The sequence below is a fragment of the Hemicordylus capensis genome, chromosome 5, assembly GCF_027244095.1.
Source record: "Hemicordylus capensis ecotype Gifberg chromosome 5, rHemCap1.1.pri, whole genome shotgun sequence".
In the NCBI taxonomy this organism is placed as follows: Eukaryota; Metazoa; Chordata; class Lepidosauria; order Squamata; family Cordylidae; genus Hemicordylus; species Hemicordylus capensis.
The window spans coordinates 95,421,275-95,438,444 of NC_069661.1; the positions used below are offsets into that span (position 1 = coordinate 95,421,275).

General features: G+C 45.2%; 1 protein-coding gene across 5 annotated transcripts in view; it reads right to left on the bottom strand.

Moving 5' to 3' along the window:
* Positions 1 to 17,170, bottom strand: part of CEP135 (centrosomal protein 135) — a 110,835-nt gene that overhangs the window by 34,319 nt on the left and 59,346 nt on the right. For all 5 annotated transcript variants that reach the window (XM_053255986.1, XM_053255989.1, XM_053255990.1 and 2 more), the window contains 3 exons: positions 6,421 to 6,536; positions 5,488 to 5,642; positions 1,321 to 1,376 (listed from right to left, as the gene is read on the bottom strand). In XM_053255986.1, the coding sequence (XP_053111961.1) occupies positions 1,321 to 1,376; positions 5,488 to 5,642; positions 6,421 to 6,536 (327 nt within the window). The remainder of the gene's footprint in view (positions 1 to 1,320; positions 1,377 to 5,487; positions 5,643 to 6,420; positions 6,537 to 17,170) is intronic.

Here is a 17,170-nt window from a genome sequence, read left to right on the forward strand (position 1 = left end):
CGTGGGCCTGATTAAATAACTTTTGCAAAGTCTTCTGTGGGCCAAATTGTCTAACTGCGAGTTTGAGACCGAGACAGGCCTTTCCTAAGACAGATATTTGGAAAACTGATTTTAAAATATGCTCTTTTACCTCATAGATAATGCCTTCCACAATGCAAATATAAAGATTCAGCAACTGTTCCATGCATATAATTAGACACTAAAAAAGCAATTGAGAATTTATTTCTTTACACAACTTCCAGTTGTTGCTAGACTACAATTCTCATCACCTCTATTGGCCACTATGGCTGGGGATGATGGGCGTTGTAGCCCAACAACAGCTGGAGGGCTGAATTTGTGTAGCCCTGCTATATACATCATGACACTGAGAGATAATGTAATAGAATTAGAAAGTATTAATTCAGGAAAATGGGTTAAGAGTTCTAAGATTCCCCCCCCCTTTCTTTAACCTAATCCATATGACTGTTTTACAGGGGAAAATATGTTCTCCATAATACATTTTCTTAAACCAATATATTTGCCCAGCACAAAGAATAAGTCGCTAGATAACTAGTTAGCAATCTTATGGATAGGATAATTACAGCTTTGTGTAACTTCAGTTTTATTTTACCATTCTACTTGTCTTGCAGATGAATATTTTAATGCTATGTAACCCAGAAAGAAACTCAAAACCATTTTTTAAAGTAAAACACCTGACTAACTGGAAATTTGTTCACTTGGATTTGCATGAAGTAAAGAGTACTGAGATAAAGAGACGAATACAACATAGAATTCAAGCATTGAATCAGTTGCTTACTTATTGTAAATGTTATTTAGTCCAAGCATTTCAGCTGAGCTTGTAGCTATTATGCGATTTAGTGTATTTTCACATCTAAATGCAGCTTTGTAAAACTGCTTATCCTATGGCAGCCCCCAGTTATCAGAAAACCCCACTTGGAAATCTTACAATCGGTTTTATTTTATCCATCTTGCCCTTTCTTGAGCTGGTCAAAAGTATACTTTCAACAAGATCCTTGTAAATGTCCAATACCAAGAGAGAAATAGCCTATAAGAAGTGAGAAACTGCCACTTATCCGAATAATAATGTATACTAGAAATTGCCCAGTTAGATAATCATAATTACCTTGATTTAGTGCTTTCTAAACTACCACACTTCAGCTTGCTGATAAAGGTTTATCTGAAGAAAATCACATTATTTTCTGCAACTACTGTTCACGTGCAAAAACCAATTACAAATATAATTAACTCTCTCATCAAAAAAATACTTTAACTGCTAGAAGATAAGTAACAATTTCCACTACTGCAAAACATTAGACTTACTCTAAGGAGGACTCCAGCTGAACAACTGTTTGTCGCAAATTGATGATAGTTTTTTCCTATAGAAAGAGACATGGTTACATGTGTTGCTGAACTGCAGGAGGAAATAACCAAAAAGACTAAAAGCAGCATTAATGGACCATATGAGCAGTAATACTGTATGAACAGTTGCCAGCAACCAGAACACCTGAGCTGGAATGGGGACTGTGGCAATCTCAATTCCCTAGCCCTTGTTATCACTTGGAGGTGCTGTGGAAAACAAGAGATTGTAGCCAGGAGCTGCTTTTACATCTGTAGCTCAACACAGAAGCCCTGTACCATGCAGCCGACACCTGCTGGCAGAATCTTCCTGGTGGACATTTTCCTGGGGGCTATTTACAGTGGCCTGCTACATACAGAAATCCAATTATTTTGTTTTTCAATTGTAGGTAAACTGGAGTGAGAGGTCACAGCCTGAAAGACTATATATAAATAAAATGAAATATTAGGTCTGGCCAGTAGTTTAATAAGTGCAATATCTTTGCACTTTGAGGGCAGGGCTAGAACCAATAGGTTGAAAATGCAAAGAGGCAGATTTAGGCTAGGCTTTAAGAACAATTTCCAAATTGTAAGGGCATATAACAATGGAACAGTCTGCTTCATGCAGTGGTGGGCTCTCCTTCTCTAGAGGTTTTCAGCCTTCTGTCAGGATGCTGCACTGAGCAGCAAGGGGTTGGACAAAAGAAGAACTGGAGTCCCTTCCAACTCTAACATTCTACAATTCTATTCAGTTTGCTTTTTGAAAGAGTTTTTTGGTAAGCTGCTAATAATTCTCTTTCTTCAGAATCCAGGTTTGTTTTAGGGTCCTGCCCCCGCAATCATTTTGCACTAATCTGTATGTAGCGTGTAGTGCAAATTGCTTCTAATAAACACTAAAAAGACGCTGAACTTACTGTGAAGATTTCTTCCACTCAGTGGATGGAGGGTATCCTGAGACGAGTTACTCTTCCTCCTTGCTCCACAGGCAAGGCTATGTCAGTCATTGCAGACTTTTGACCTTTGGTGGGAAGAGGCCTCACCCAGTTTCAGAACATAGTATAGCCCAGGCCTGCTCAACTTAGGCCCCCCAGCTGTTTTTGGATTACAACTTCCATAATCCCCAGCCACAGTGACCAATACCCAGGGGTTATGGGAATTGTACGCCAACATCTGTAGGAGGGCCGAAGTTGAGCAGCTCTGGTATAGCAGAATAACCCCCCACTTAGAAATATATTAATTGCATTATTTGTAAAAATACATAACTGTTGACAGAAAAGGAAGTAGTAGCAAAATACAGAAGTTTATCCCTGGAGTTCAAATTATTCTAAAGTAAAATCCTTTGGACATACTAAAGACCACCCTTAATCTATCCCTCAAATGGCGAGATCATCCAAGACAGGCATAGTCAAAGATGATGAAGGATTCCTCCATCAACTAAGCAGAAGAAACGTTCACATTAAGTTCAATGTTCCTTAATAAAGCTATGCACTAGAAATCAAATATAGACCAATTAACTGTGGCAGCAGAATACCGAAGTAAATGAAGTAAAATATCAATTAATAAATAAAATCAGTACAGCAAATATGAAAACAAACGTTCCTTTCCTACCCTATCAAATCTAGGTAGGCCTGTGTTTTGTAGAAATGAAAAAGGGAGCCGGAATTCAAAACAACCACCCCGTCAGTGTGGAATTTGCTCCCACCAGAGGTCAAAAGGCTACATTGACATAGACCTATTTGAAGTGAATGAGAAGGAAGACCTGTCTTAGGGTACCCTCCTTAACTTAAGACATTCCAAGTTAAGACTAACGGCATTTAAGAAGTTTATAAATTGCGACCTTGTTTCAGCTTTACAACACTCGTCACAGGAGGGAAGATGCTTCTTAGGTATGTGCAGAATATTTCGATGTTGAAATGTTTAGTCTCAAAATGGGCTGTTTTCAGCCCAAAATAGGACATCTTCAAAACAAATGGCCTGGTTTGAGCTTGGAACGAAACAACCCCATTTTGAGTAAAATCATTTTGATGTTTTAAGCACCATTTTGGAGGCCTGTTTTCCGCTTGCTGATTGGTTTACAATCTCCTTGATTTTTGATTGGCTTGTTGTCATGGGCAACTGTGCCCCCATTGACTGGGAGGAGAGGGGGAACCCAAAAGGAGGGAATTTCAAGATGTATAGGAACTGGGAGGCAGAGAGAAGAGCCCTTATAGTGTGCCTCTCTTAAAGAAGAGAATACGTCAGGATGAAAGGATTTTGTGGTTTTCTCAGCACTAATATGCTGTGATATTGCTGCTATGACTTTCTGGTGTTGTTGGATCTCAGACTGACAAATGTAGAACTTGGGTGCCTTCCTTCCTTGAGTTGTGTTTGTTTTGAGATAGTGTTTTGGCGAGAAATGGAGCATGGCAGCTGTGTATGTTTGTGTAATATTTCTTGATGATTGCTGTGATGAGCTCCATGTCTGGCCTTGAAACTAACCTGTGCTTCACTCACTGCCCTGCAATCTGCATTACAATGTGTATTCAGTCAAAATGTGGGTGAAGTTGCTTTGGATATTCTTGCTGCTAAGGATGCTGCTGTGGCAATGATAAGAAGAAACATAAGGAGTCATAACTGTGTGTGAGAAAACTTGTCCCAATGACGTTATTGCAGTGCAGGCACTGTGGCTGGCAGCGGATTCTGGGTCAGTGATTCTTTTTTGGCCATTTTTGAACTGTGTGTGAAATGTGTGTTCTTTGTTGGGAGGGGCAGATTCCTTTTTACTGTATGCTTCTGCCATGTTTTTCAAGGCAGGGCTGAAAATGCATCGCAAATTGCAATGCAATACTTTTCTGCATGAGCTCTGTGAGTGCAGCTTGTTCTGGTTCAGGGAACAATGGAGAAACTTGAAACAGCCCATTGTTCCTCATGAGTAGCTCCTAGGGATACCAAAGCGGGTTGTGTGGTATGGCATGATGGGTACTACCTACCACCCAAACCACAAAAGAAATGGTGCTACCTATCACTCAACCCACAAAAGGATCCTATGGGGGTTTGGGGGAAAGGCTAAAAACTGCCTGCTTGCCCATTTCTTCTGTGGGTTGGGTGATAGGTAGCACCCATCATCCCCTACCACACAACCTATTTTGGTGTCCCTAGGAGCTACCCATGGGGAACAATGGGCTGCTTCGAGCTTCCCCATTGTTCCCTGCAGCTGAAACACTTGAAATGTTTGAGTTTTGTTTAATAAAAACAGCCAGGTCGACTGCTGTCTCAATGAAACATTTTGGCCGTTTACGCTTTGTTTCAAGCTCAAAACATGAAACCCCATTCATGCACATCCCTAGTGCTGCTACTGTGTGGACTGAGGAGACAATGGTGGTTCAGGCTGACATAGTTATAGAGACTGCTAGTCCTGGTGGCAACTGCTGCATCATTTGAGGCTGCAGATGGATTAGCTGACTCGTCAGTTCAAGAGGTTCCCCCTGCTGCTTCTGCTCCTCCAGGCTCAGATGATGTGCTGTGACAGCAAGAGGGAAAGAGCCCTTTCTTCCATGGAAAATGAGTAAGAGTCAGAAAGGGACTGGGTGAACAACTTATCATTCTCCACCATCAATTCCTCTACTAGATGTCTGCACGCTTGCACATCTATGACTGACACACCACCAGCTTTTACAGCAGCAGGGGAAAAAAATAGGGCATAGGGCCTTGGTTTAGGAAATAAACACTCATTTATAACATTGTTTGCTATGAGAAAATAGGTTTTGAGTTAAGATTTTTTTTTAAAGACAGTTTTCAGGAACCAATTATGTCATTACGTTTCTTTTAGATTGTGAGCCCTTTGGGGACAGGGATCCATCTTATTTATGTATTATTTCTCTGTGTAAATCGCCCTGAGCCATTTTTGGAAGGGCGGTATAGAAATCAAATTATTATTATTAATAATAATAATAATAATAATAATAATGATGTCTGAAGACTTTGTGTACTGAGGAGAAATTTCCTCTGCCATTCTGTTTGCTCATTCTCAAAGTGATACAAATCCCTTCTTAAGTTTATCTTTTTGAGTGTCTGTTCTGAAAATAATGCTCTGCCCATAATCCATCAGGGGTTAATAATTAATCTATTATAAAACATAGATCCAGATAATCATTTCATCCTTTGTGTACATACCTTGTTTGCTAAATTGTCATCTAGATATGCAATTCTCTCTGTCTTTTCATCTACACTCTCCTGAAGGCTGTCCTTTTCCTTATCCAATACATTAATAGTACTTCGGAGCACACTGATGGTCTCATCCTGTGTAGAGCCCTTACTATTTAATTTACCTGAAAAAAAACAAGTATATATCTTAGTTTGGCTCATTTGCTTCAGTCTTACAGAGCTACAGCTTTGCAGGCACATTTGTATGTGGTACCTTCTCACTCTGCTTGCGACACACTGATCTGGAATACGTACTATTGATCCCTGGCTGTAAGCAACTCTAAATGCAAAGGAATGGAAATAACATTGGGCAAGCCCCCACATGCAAAAAAGATCCTTTAAAAGCTAGTCCCTTGTTGACTTATGGCCAGGTTCTGCCTGAAAGCATTGGCCAAAATAGATCTGCTAGGGGTTGCCTGCTCCTCGCTGTCTTCCACTTCCTCTGCACTATATAAAATAGCACAGGGGAGAAGTAGGTAACAAGAAAAGCCAGGGGACTTTGCTTTAATTGCACGGCTCCCTGGCTTTCCTCTTGGTATATTTCTCAGTTGGAGTGGAGGAGCCCGTAGGCAGTAGATTTTGCTCCTTCTCATGCCACCATTGTTTTTCTGGATGGGAAATGATCAGAAGGATGGAACAAGCCATGGCAAGGGGAATCATATCTCTCTATCTCTGTATGTGCATTTTCAACAAGTCTGGAGGACAAGAAGAAACAGAAGGCTGGCAACTGCGGGGAAAATTCAGCCCTAGGGTGGTACAGTAGTTAACCTCTAGGCTAGATTAACTGGCTAGATTAACTAGATTAACTGGAGGAAGAGGAGAAGATAGTCATTACTTTCAGGGCAAGGATTTGGACTAGCTTTTGGTCTCTTCCAATTTTGTAATTAAAAGTTCAAATAATACCTAGCTGATCTTCAAGCATCAAAATGTCTTCTTGTGCCGATTGAAGTTTATCCTCTTTGACAGACAACTGATGCTGTACTTCATCTAGGGACTTCTGTATCTGTTCATTGATTAGTCTGCAGAATCAATAGCCATTTGAAGAAAAAAACCCACAAAAAATGCAGGTTTCTAAAGTAAGTCATAATACGAATAAAATTCAAAGAGAGTACAAAGGCACAGGATTAGGTAGCAAAGAGAATCAAACTTAGTACTACTGTATTTCATGTTCAGTGAGCAGGTTCTTACAATTCGTGCAATGTTAGTTTAAAAGAAAAACAGGTTGCTCAGCTGTAACTGATGATCTGGTAGTGATCCACTGACATTCTTAAGCTTGCGTTCTGTACCTGCATAGGACCTTGTTGGTGGATTCTACAAGCTCCTTGTGGTGTCCATGCTTGGCCTCTTGCACTCAGCGTGGCTGTTTTGGCAGTTTAGGCACCATTCCCTCAGTTCCTGGATGACCACCATGAGAGATGATCATTTCAGAGGTTCTTGTCAGAAGCAAGTTATACACACACACACACACACACACACACACACACACACACACACACTTCGCTGATCATTGCAGGGAGGATCTTATGAATGTCAATGAATCACTACCAGATCATCAGCTACAGGTAAGCAACCTTTTCATCTGGATTGTGATCTGTTGCCATTCATAAGCCTGAGTGTTTAGTGAGCTTTCCCAGGTGGAGGGAGCAGGCAGCTATTGTAACAATCTCTTTAGGACACTCTTCCCAAAATTTGACTCCCCAGCAGAGCGAAGATGATGGTGTAATGTTTCACAAACAGCTGTTCAGATTACCAAATGGCCGCTTTACAAAATGTCCTCCGTCTGTATGCTGATAAATGAGCCGCAGAAGTGCCATATGACCTAGTTGAATGGGCTTGTATGGTCATAGTCTACCTTCTGTATCTTATATGCTAATGAGCTCAATTCTACTAGCCAGTGAGATAGATTGGCCTTTAGCTCTGCCTTTATAGGCTACAAAGAGCAGCTGGAACTTATGAAGATATTTAGTCCTTCCTAAATAAAATAGGAATGACCTCCGTACATCCAGAGCATGCAGTCATCTTTCAGGAGGTATAGTCAGGTTTCTAAAGAAAGTTAGCAGAACAATGTCCTGATTCAGGTGAAAATCAGAAACTACTTTTGGATGGAATGAAGGGTCCAGTCTCATTAACACCTTGTCAGGAAAAAATCTAGTTAACCATTCTCAATGCAGTTAATTCACAAACCCTTTTAGCTGTAGTTTTGGCCACAAGAAAGGCCACCTTCAATGTGACTATTTTAAAAGAAGCAATTGCCATAGGTTCAAATGGATTCTCAGTTAAAGTTGTTAACATCAAAGACAAACTCCATTGCTTCATAGGTTACCTGACAGGAGGATAAAGATAATTCAACCATTTGAGAAACCTCTTGCAGTCAGGATGGAAGAAGGTAGTCCTACCTTCCCAGCCAACGTGTTTAGAGGAAATAGCAGCCAAATAAACCTTTACTGAAACATTAGCTTAACTTGCGTTTTTAAAGCTAGTCAGGTACAGTAACATCTGTGTTATTGTAGCCTCATTAGGTGTGAAGCCTAGAATAGGATTTGAAATGCTTCCACTAATAAGAATACTTACATCTGATAGATGACTTGTGTTCATTTAAGAGTATATTGTATAGAAGCATACTCTCCACACAGTCAGCTTCAGAGTATTTACGTTGGGATACAGAACGTGCCCCTTGTCCTATGATAGAAGATCTGGACAATGTGGAAAACACCAGAAAACAAGGTTTGATTGTCTGAGTAGCAGTGGAAACCATGATTGGCATGGTCACCAGGGAGTGAGCAGAATGTATGTGGCTTTTCTCCTTAGAATCTTGGCTGTCACACTGCCCAGTATCGGATAGGGATGCGCACAGAATCGGATGGGGGAAATTCGAAGGTGAGGGGGGGTTGACTTCAAGGGCGGGGGCGGTGCACTTGCCCCTCCCTCCACTCTCCCCCCCGCGCCATTTACAAAGGGTCCATCAGAGCGGCAGTGTACCTCCCTGCCGCCCCGTTGCCTCATTGGACCCTACATTAACAGGTTGCTTACCTGTAACAATTAATCTGGAAGTGATCCATTGTAGTCATAAGCAATGGGTTCTGCACCTGAGCAGGAACCTCACGGGCTGACTTAGTAGCTCCTCATGACGTGCCCCCCCGCCTGCACGTGCTGTGCAAAGTTCACCAAGATTGGCGGTTGGGGAGTCCTCCCTTCAGTTTCTTGCAGACCGCTCGTGTTGATCTTAGAATGTCACCATGCCAACGGGAACCATCATCTACTGCAGCGGGGTTGGCATGGATGGGTCTTATGACTACAATGGATCACTTCCAGATCAAGAATTACAGGTAAGCAACCTGTTTATCTTGATCATGATCCATTGTAATCATAAGCAATGGGTGATAAGCCAGCTTTCCTTCTGGAGGCGGGTGCAGTAAACCCAAAGCTCATGGCAACCCCCTCTTCAGAACATTTCTTCCGAAGTTTGCCTCTCGTGCCATCCGTAAGTCTATTGCATAATGTTTAATGAATGGCTGTTGAGAAGACCACGTGGCCGCCATGAAGATATCTGTCATTTTTATGCCTGAAAGATGGGCTGCTGAGGCAGCATACACTCTGGTTGAATGAGCATGTACCATTTTCGGGGGCGGGATGCCTGCCTCTGGTATGCCAAGAATATTAATTCCACCAACCAGTGTGCTAAACATTGTCAGGAGATAGGGTGGCCCTTGCACCTACCCTTGTATCTCACAAACAGTTTATTTGTCCTAAATTCCTGAGTCCTTTGGAGGTAATAGAGTAGGACCCTCCGGATGTTCAACGAATGAAGAGACGTTTCTAAGGGCATTTGGGGTCACTGAAAAAGGTAGGCAAGATTATATCCTGGTTTAAATGGAATTTTGATATAATCTTTGGGCAAAAGTGCGGGTCTAGCTGCATGACCACCTTATGTGGATAGAACTGAGTATAAGGCTTATCCATCCGGAGAGCAGTTAATTCACGTACACTCCGTGCAGACGTGATGGCCACCAAGAATGCTGCCTTCAGAGTAAGCAGGCGGATTGGAGCTGTAGCTAGTGGCTCAAAAGGATGTTCCGTTAAAGCTGCTAGCACCAAAGATAAACTCCACTGTTCCATTGGTTGCCGAACTGGTGGATATAGATTATTGAGGCCCTTCAGAAATCGTTTACATTCAGGATGGGAGAAAACCATTGTTCCATCCCAACTCTTATGTCTAGAGGAAATGGCTGCTAAATGTACTTTAATGGACACATTAGCCAGGCCCTGTAGTTTTAGTGTAGTCAGGTACAGGAGGACTTGTTGAACTGTGGTACGCAGAGGCTGGCTGTTCCTGGCACGCACATAGGTCACGAATCGCTTCCACTTCCTTGTGTAATTCTGCCTTGTTGAAAAACGGCTGCTGTTTAACAGAATGTCCTTCAAAACCTGATCCATCATGCTGTCATTTGGAGCGTCTGGACATCGGGATGTAGAATGGCACTCTGATCCTTGTGTAGCAGATCTGGTGCTAGTGGGAACTTGTGAAAGTGGCCTTCCAACAGTTGTAGGAGTGGGGCAAACCACGGCTGGTGCGGCCACCAAGGCATAAGAAGAATGTAGGATGCCTTGTCCCTCAGTATGTGAGCTAGTACTCGGCCCATTATTGGTAGTGGCGGGAAGAGATATAAGAGTCCCGCACTCCAAGAGTGGAACGCATCTCCCAAGGAACCCCACCCTATGCCTGCACAAGAGCAGTAGTTGGCACACTTTTTGACGACACTCGTTGCAAACAAGTTGATCATCGGGACACCCCAGAGGTCGAAGAACTTCCGAAGGTAGCAGTGTTTTATCTCCCATTCGCGGCATTGGTTGTGAAAGGAGACTCAACTGAGGCTGTTCGCCAGTTGATTGTCCACCCCGCTTATGTGTATTGCTACAGGATAGATGGCATGTACCACACCCAAACTTTCAGGGCCAGAGAACATAGTGACATGGAGATCGTGGCTCCCTGCCTGTTGAGGTAGGCAATTGCCGATGTATTGTCTAGGTGTACTTGCACTACCCTTCCTTTGAGTATGGGTTTGAAGGGTTTCAGAGCCTGGAATACCACCTGTAACTCCAAGCAACTGATATGTTGCTGCGTCTGTAGGTCCGTCTATTTGCCCTGAATGCAATGGTCACTGCAATGGGCTCCCCAACCCTGAAGCGACGCATCTGTTGTCACCCAGCGTGTCAGGGTCAATGGTGCAAAAGGAACCCCTCGGGTCAGATTGCCTTCTGCCATCCACCAATGGAAGGTCTTCAGTACACTTGGTGGAATTCGTAGACACATACCCTGGCTGTCTACACTGGGCCGGAAGTTGTGTAGGTACCAATGTTGTAAGGGCCTCATCCACATCTATGTGTATCGGACTGTCGTGGAGCAGGCCATCAGTCCCAGCAGACGCTGTGTCTGCACTGCCGGTTGTATGGGATTGTAGACAAACTTCTGAATAAGTAGATGTAACTGTCGTATGCGTTCTGGCGTACGCTTTCCTTTCTTCCAGGTATAGGATCGCACCAGTGAAGCTCACACGCCTCGCTGGGTTGAGGTTCGACTTTCTCCAATTGATATTGACTCCTAGGTCGTGGAACAAGTGAACTAATGTTTGTATCTGTCCGACCAGCCGCTGCCTGTCCTCGCTAACTAGGAGCCAGTCATCTAAAAAAGGCTAAACTATGATCCCCATTGTTCTCAAGTAAGCAATAATGGCAGCCATTGCTTTGGTGAAGACTCTTGGTACTGTTGAGAGACCAAAGGGCAGGACCGCATACTGGTAGATCGGTTGACCCACCATGAACTTGAGATACCGACGGTGGTTCTCTTGGATGCTGACATGAAAATAGGCATCCTTTAGATCTAAGGTTACCCCCCACGCCATCTGAACTAGGAAGGACAGAACTGCTTGTAGGGTTGTCATTCTGAATTTCCTGTCCATCACATAACAATTGAATCCCCTTAAATCCATGATCGCTCTGATTCCTCCAAACCGTTATAGGATCTGGAAGTATCGGGAATAAAATCTCGTAAGCCTGTTTGCCCACTGCACTGGCACAATTGCCTGTTTTTCCAGTAATACTTGCACCTCTTCATACCTGAGAACGGTGAATGAGTTCTGAACGCATAACCCGTCTGTATAATTTGCAAGACCCAACGATCTGATGTTATATTGTGCCATGTTTGGGCATGGCTCGCCAGTCTGATGTTGTTTCTGGCAACTATAGAACCGATGTTTGGGGTCCTGGCAAGAACAGAACTGATGTCTGGTGTTCTGGCTGAAATGGCAATGTCGTGCATGTTCAAGTCGATGTTGTTGACCTTGGGTAATGCTGTTTTGTGCAGTGGATGAACAATCCCATCAAAAGTATTTGATGGAATTGCCCTTTTTCTGGCTGGCATTATTCCATTGAGGCTTCTGAGTGTAGCCTTTAGGCCGTTGATATGGTCTGTATTTTTTGTGGAATTCCCTTTTTCCTTGGTAGTGGTAGGGCTTCTGCTGGGAATAAGAGCGGGCTTTCATCACACTTCCAAATGCAGTCGATGTTATCATAAAGGTTCATGCTGTGAATTTGGATGTCTTCAAAGATTCCATTGTAGAATCCATGTCATCATGAAAAAGATCTTCCCCATCAAATGCAAGGACTTCAATCTGTTCCCTCATATCTTGATGGAGGAACGAAGAGCGCAATGACGCTTGCTGATCGCTGTGACCATCGCCCGGGACTCTGTTTCAGCCAGATGTTTGAAGGCGCTCAACTGTTGCCATGTTATGGCTGTTGTCTTCTCATATGTTTCATTGAACTTATATTGGAATTCTTTAGGAAACATGGTGGTTGAGTCCTGTAACAGGGTATCCCACAGGATGTGGTTATAGCGGGCCATACAGGCCACATAGTTAGCAATTCTAATTGCTAAGCTGGATGTGGAATAGATCTTACGGCCCATCACATCCAGCTTTCTACCTTCCTTCTCTCCAGGTGTGGTGTGGTGGCGTCCCCCACAAGATGAGGAAGCACAATCAATGACCAATGAATTGGGCACTGGATGGCGTAAAAGGTAAGTGTCCTCTTCTTCTTGTACTCTGTACAAACTCTCCAACCTCTTTGGAGTGGGGGCAGACCTGCAGGGCCTCCCAAACTGTCTTAGCCGCTTTACTAATGGCTGGTATCATGGGCAAGGCCACTGAGTGAGCTGTTCTGGATTTTGCCATCATATTATATACTGGGTTGGCTTCCTCAGTCTCAGGTGAACTGAGCTCCATCCCAAGCACCTCTGCAATCTCTTACAAGGGTATGATAAACCTTCAACTCTTCGGTCAGAGATCTGGAGAGGCGAGGAGGTATGTCTGAAGGTGGATCAGACCTACGACTGTCAACATCAGAGTCAGACATTTCTGACACTTCCTCCTCTGAAGAATAGGCATATGGTGAGGAGGGCTCCTCTGGTGGCGGAGGGCTAGATTTCCTTTGCCTCTTTCCCTAGGGTTCTCTGGAGGCAGTGCGACAGCAGGTATGTTTTGGGCTTGAGGAGCTGTAACATCTGGCCCTAACGGGCGCGGCGGGCACAGCAATGACTCAAATCGGGCTGGTGGCGCAGGTGGTGCTTGAGGCACTACGTCACGTTGCCCCAGATGCGGAATCATCTGGATCTGCAGTTGCTTGAAATTCCCCTGTGGGGCAGAAGGGGCTTGCTGAGCCTTCCATCACAGGTAGACTGCATAGTCATCAGGTGGCGTATGGCGAAAACCACAGGAATGAGCATGAGTAAGCTGCATGGGTGTTGCCGGCTGCATTTGAATTGGAGACATGGATGGTGTCCTTGGAGGGTCTAGAGGATCTGTCTCCTGCTCGATGTCAAGCCCAGTACTCAAGAAACCATGGAAGGTAGATCCTGAAGGCATGCTTGAAGCGGAGTCTAGCAGTGCGTGCAAGGCAGTCGTGGTTCCCAGGTGCTGGCAGTGAGCCTCTGCTTGTTCTCCCAGCTGCACCCACACATTCGGGGTTCTTGGGGTCGAGGGAGACTGTTCTGGGGTCTTTGCAGGAGACAGAAGATGGATAATCTTCGATTGCTGCAAAGCTGCTGTCATGGCTTGCAAAGGAAGGGCCGTCATTGAAGCTTGCAGAGGATGGGCCGTCGACATTGTAGGTGTTGTCGACATCATAGCCAACGATGGAACGGCAAGCATCGATGCTGAAACGCTCGATGTTGAGGCCAGTGCCCTCGATGTTGAAAGGGATGCCGTTGCGGGCTCAATGGCAATACTCAATGCCTTAGCTGCCACCTTTGTAGTCAACAGTGTTGCAGACCCCACTGAGTCGCCATCGAATGATTGCACTACTGAAGGAGAAGGGGTGTGGTGCTTCTTTTTCGGTGGCCCAGCATATTCATCAGATTCACTTCCTGATTTGTGATGGCACCTTCTTTCGCCATGTCTATGTCCCTTCTCAGACACCTCTTTTGGTTTTTTAAAGAGGTCATTGGCAGACCTCGAACGATCAGAGCCCGTGGTTTTAGACTGCTGTTTTGCAGATCTGCAGGCAGTCGACTTTGAGGCCGACCCAGATTCTGACACCGACCTAGCACTCGACGTCGACTAGGCAATTGACGTCGTTCGGCTGCTTGACACAGATGGAGAGGTCGGGTGGGTCGGTAGGAGGACGGAGCACCTCATCATACAACGCTGCTCTAAGGCATAGTGCTCTATTCTGTTGGGTTTGCTTGGAGAAAGAGCAGCAAATCTTGCAAGCAGCCGTATTGTGCTCCTCCACATTAAACAAGTGTCATGGAGATCAGTGGATGGAAGTTTAGCGTGGCATTCAGCACAGCGCTTAAAAGTTTTTTTCACTTCTATCCCTGAGGCAAAGGTCAGTTTGTGAAGTATTTGTTTCCTTATCCGTTCCAAGTCCAAACACAATCAGTTCTAACAAAACAAGCCAAATCGTAATACAAAGAAGTCCGTTTTCCTATCCTGGTCAGTTTAAGGAAGTTATAGTATGTATGTATGAAGTATGTAGGAGCTATTGCAATGAGGTATGAACACTAAGGCGGTCAAAGAGAAACTGAAGGGAGGACGCCCCAACCGCCAATCTTAACTAGCTTTGCACAGCATGTGCAGGCGGGAGGGGCATCATGAGGAGCTACTAAGTCAGCCCAAAAGGTTCCTACGCAGGCGCAGAACCTATTGCTTATTACAACGGATCACAATCCAGATCAGAGGAGAACACCGGTGGAGGGAAAGTGGCCCCTTAAAGGAAACCCCTGCCTCACATGAGTATACAAACCAGTTTGTGCACATCCCTATTTGTATGTAGTCTAGAAGCTGCAATTGGTGCTGAATGCTGCTGCCAGATTGGTCTCTGGGACATCCCATAGAGACCATGTTACTCCAATTCTAATAGGTTTCTGGGCAAAACACAAAGTGCTGGTTATCCTCTCTAATAAAACGCTTGGTGTCCGTCCGTGCCTGGCCTGTTCTGGGCATGCGCGAAGCGCATGCCCAGAACAGAGCAAGGCAGCCACGAACGCCAGCACCCGGCGGCCATGTTGGGGCCAGGAGAAGGAGAAGTGGCCGCCGCCCACGCCGGGAGGAGAGTGCGGGCAAGGCGGCGGCGGCGCGGCCACGGCCAGAGGTGGCGGTGGCCGCGGCGGGGCAACTGGCGGTGGGAGTGCGGGTGAGGCGGCGGCGGGGCCAGAAGCGGCCGCCGCGGGGGGAAAAAAGCGGCGTGGGAAACGGCGGCTCAGAAGCGACCGCCGCAAACACAGGAGAGAGGTGCCGGGGGAAGAGGTGGTGGGGAAGCCGCCGCTGAGGCCTGGCGCCACCGGTAAAGCCGGGTGGGGGGGGGGAACCTTGGGGCCCTAGCCCGATCCCACAATTCCCGCCCCCCCCATATTACTAAGGGCCAAATTGGCCCTAAAAAATGCCGCCGCAGACGCCGCCGCCGAACTGCCCTCCCAGCTGCCCGATCCCACCATTTCTACAGGAGAGAGGAGCTCGCTACAGGAGAGAGGAGGACGCCCTTTCCGCTCAAAGTGCCAGTTTGAGAAGAGCCTTTGCAGAGAGAGAAGCTCTGCTAGCGAGCTCCTCTCTCCTGTAGAAATGGTGGGATCGGGCAGCTGGGAGGGCTGTTCGGTGGCGGCGTCCGAGGCGGCGGGGGCCGAAGCCATTACTAGCGCCCGTTTTTCAACGGGCTAAAATTCACTTGTTACCTATAAAGCCCTTAACAGCTTGGGCCCACAGTATTTAAGAGAACGCCTTAAACACCAAAGATGGTATGGTAGCTGATGCTGGGGAAGTCGACCCTCCGTGTCGATGTCAATCTCAATGTTGATGACTGAATGGCAGTCGGAGATGGTGCACTGACTATTGACCTTGAGGTTGAGGTAGTGCTCTTCTCCTGCAACGGAAGAGAAGATTGATCTGCGCCTGATGTCTTGTGTTTTCCCCCCCTTGTGTTTTCTGTGATGATCAGTAGAAGAAGACCTCTTCAATACATACATTGGGCACTTAAAACCGTTTCTGTCGAGGCCTCACCCGATGTTGAGGGTTTAGACTGTGCAGCTGCTACAGTCCCCGACACCGACAATGACGTTGAAGGGGATTGAGGTGTTGGTTTTGGTGTTCGAAGCGTTCATACAATGCTCAAAGGAGCAGAGCTCTATTCTTGAACGTTTGGTGAGATAACGAAGTGCAGATATTACATGTTGAGGTATTATGCTTCTCAACCAAACATAACAAGCAACTGTTGTGGCAGCCAATGATGGTAACTTGCTGCCAAAATCAATACATTTCTTGAAAGTTTTCTTACTATCCCTTTGGAAAGCCAAGCTTACAAAGAAGTCAAAACAGATAAAAGCCGGCATCCAACAAGCAAAAGAGTAAAGAAGAGAGCCAGCATGGTGTAATGGTTAAACTGCTGGACTAGGACCGGGGAGACCCGAGTTCAAATCCCCATTCAGCCATGAAAACTAGCTGGGTGACTCTGGGCCAGTCACTTCTCTCTTAGCCTAACCTACTTCACAGGGTTGTTGTGAAAGATAAACTCAAGTATGTAGTACACTGCTCTGGGCTCCTTGGAGGAAGAGCGGGATATAAATGTAATCATCATCATCATCATCTCCAGGCTGATAACATCACACACACTGAAGTTAAAAGAAAAATTGGAAGTGAATACATCAGGAGAGTTAGAAAAATCCTCAAGTCCAAACTCAATGGCGGGAACACCATACAAGCCATAAACACCTGGGCTATACCAGTTATCAGATACACTGCAGGAATAATAGACTGGACCCAGGCAGAGCTAAAGACGCTAGATTGTAAGACCAGGAAAATCATGACCATCAGTCATGCTCTGCACCCCCGTAGTGACGTAGATAGGCTATACCTCCCTCGCAGCTCAGGTGGAAGAGGAATGCTGAAAGTCCATCAAACAGTAGAGGAGGAGAAAAGAGTCCTTGAAGAATATATAAAGGTCAGTGAAGAAGATGCACTTCAGATGGTCAATAATGCGAAACTATTCAACACCAATGAAACAAAGCAGGCCTACAAGAAAGAACAAGTCAAGAACCGAGCAGAACAATGGAAAAATAAGCCACTGCATGGTCAATATTTGCACAATATAAGTGGAAAATCAGACA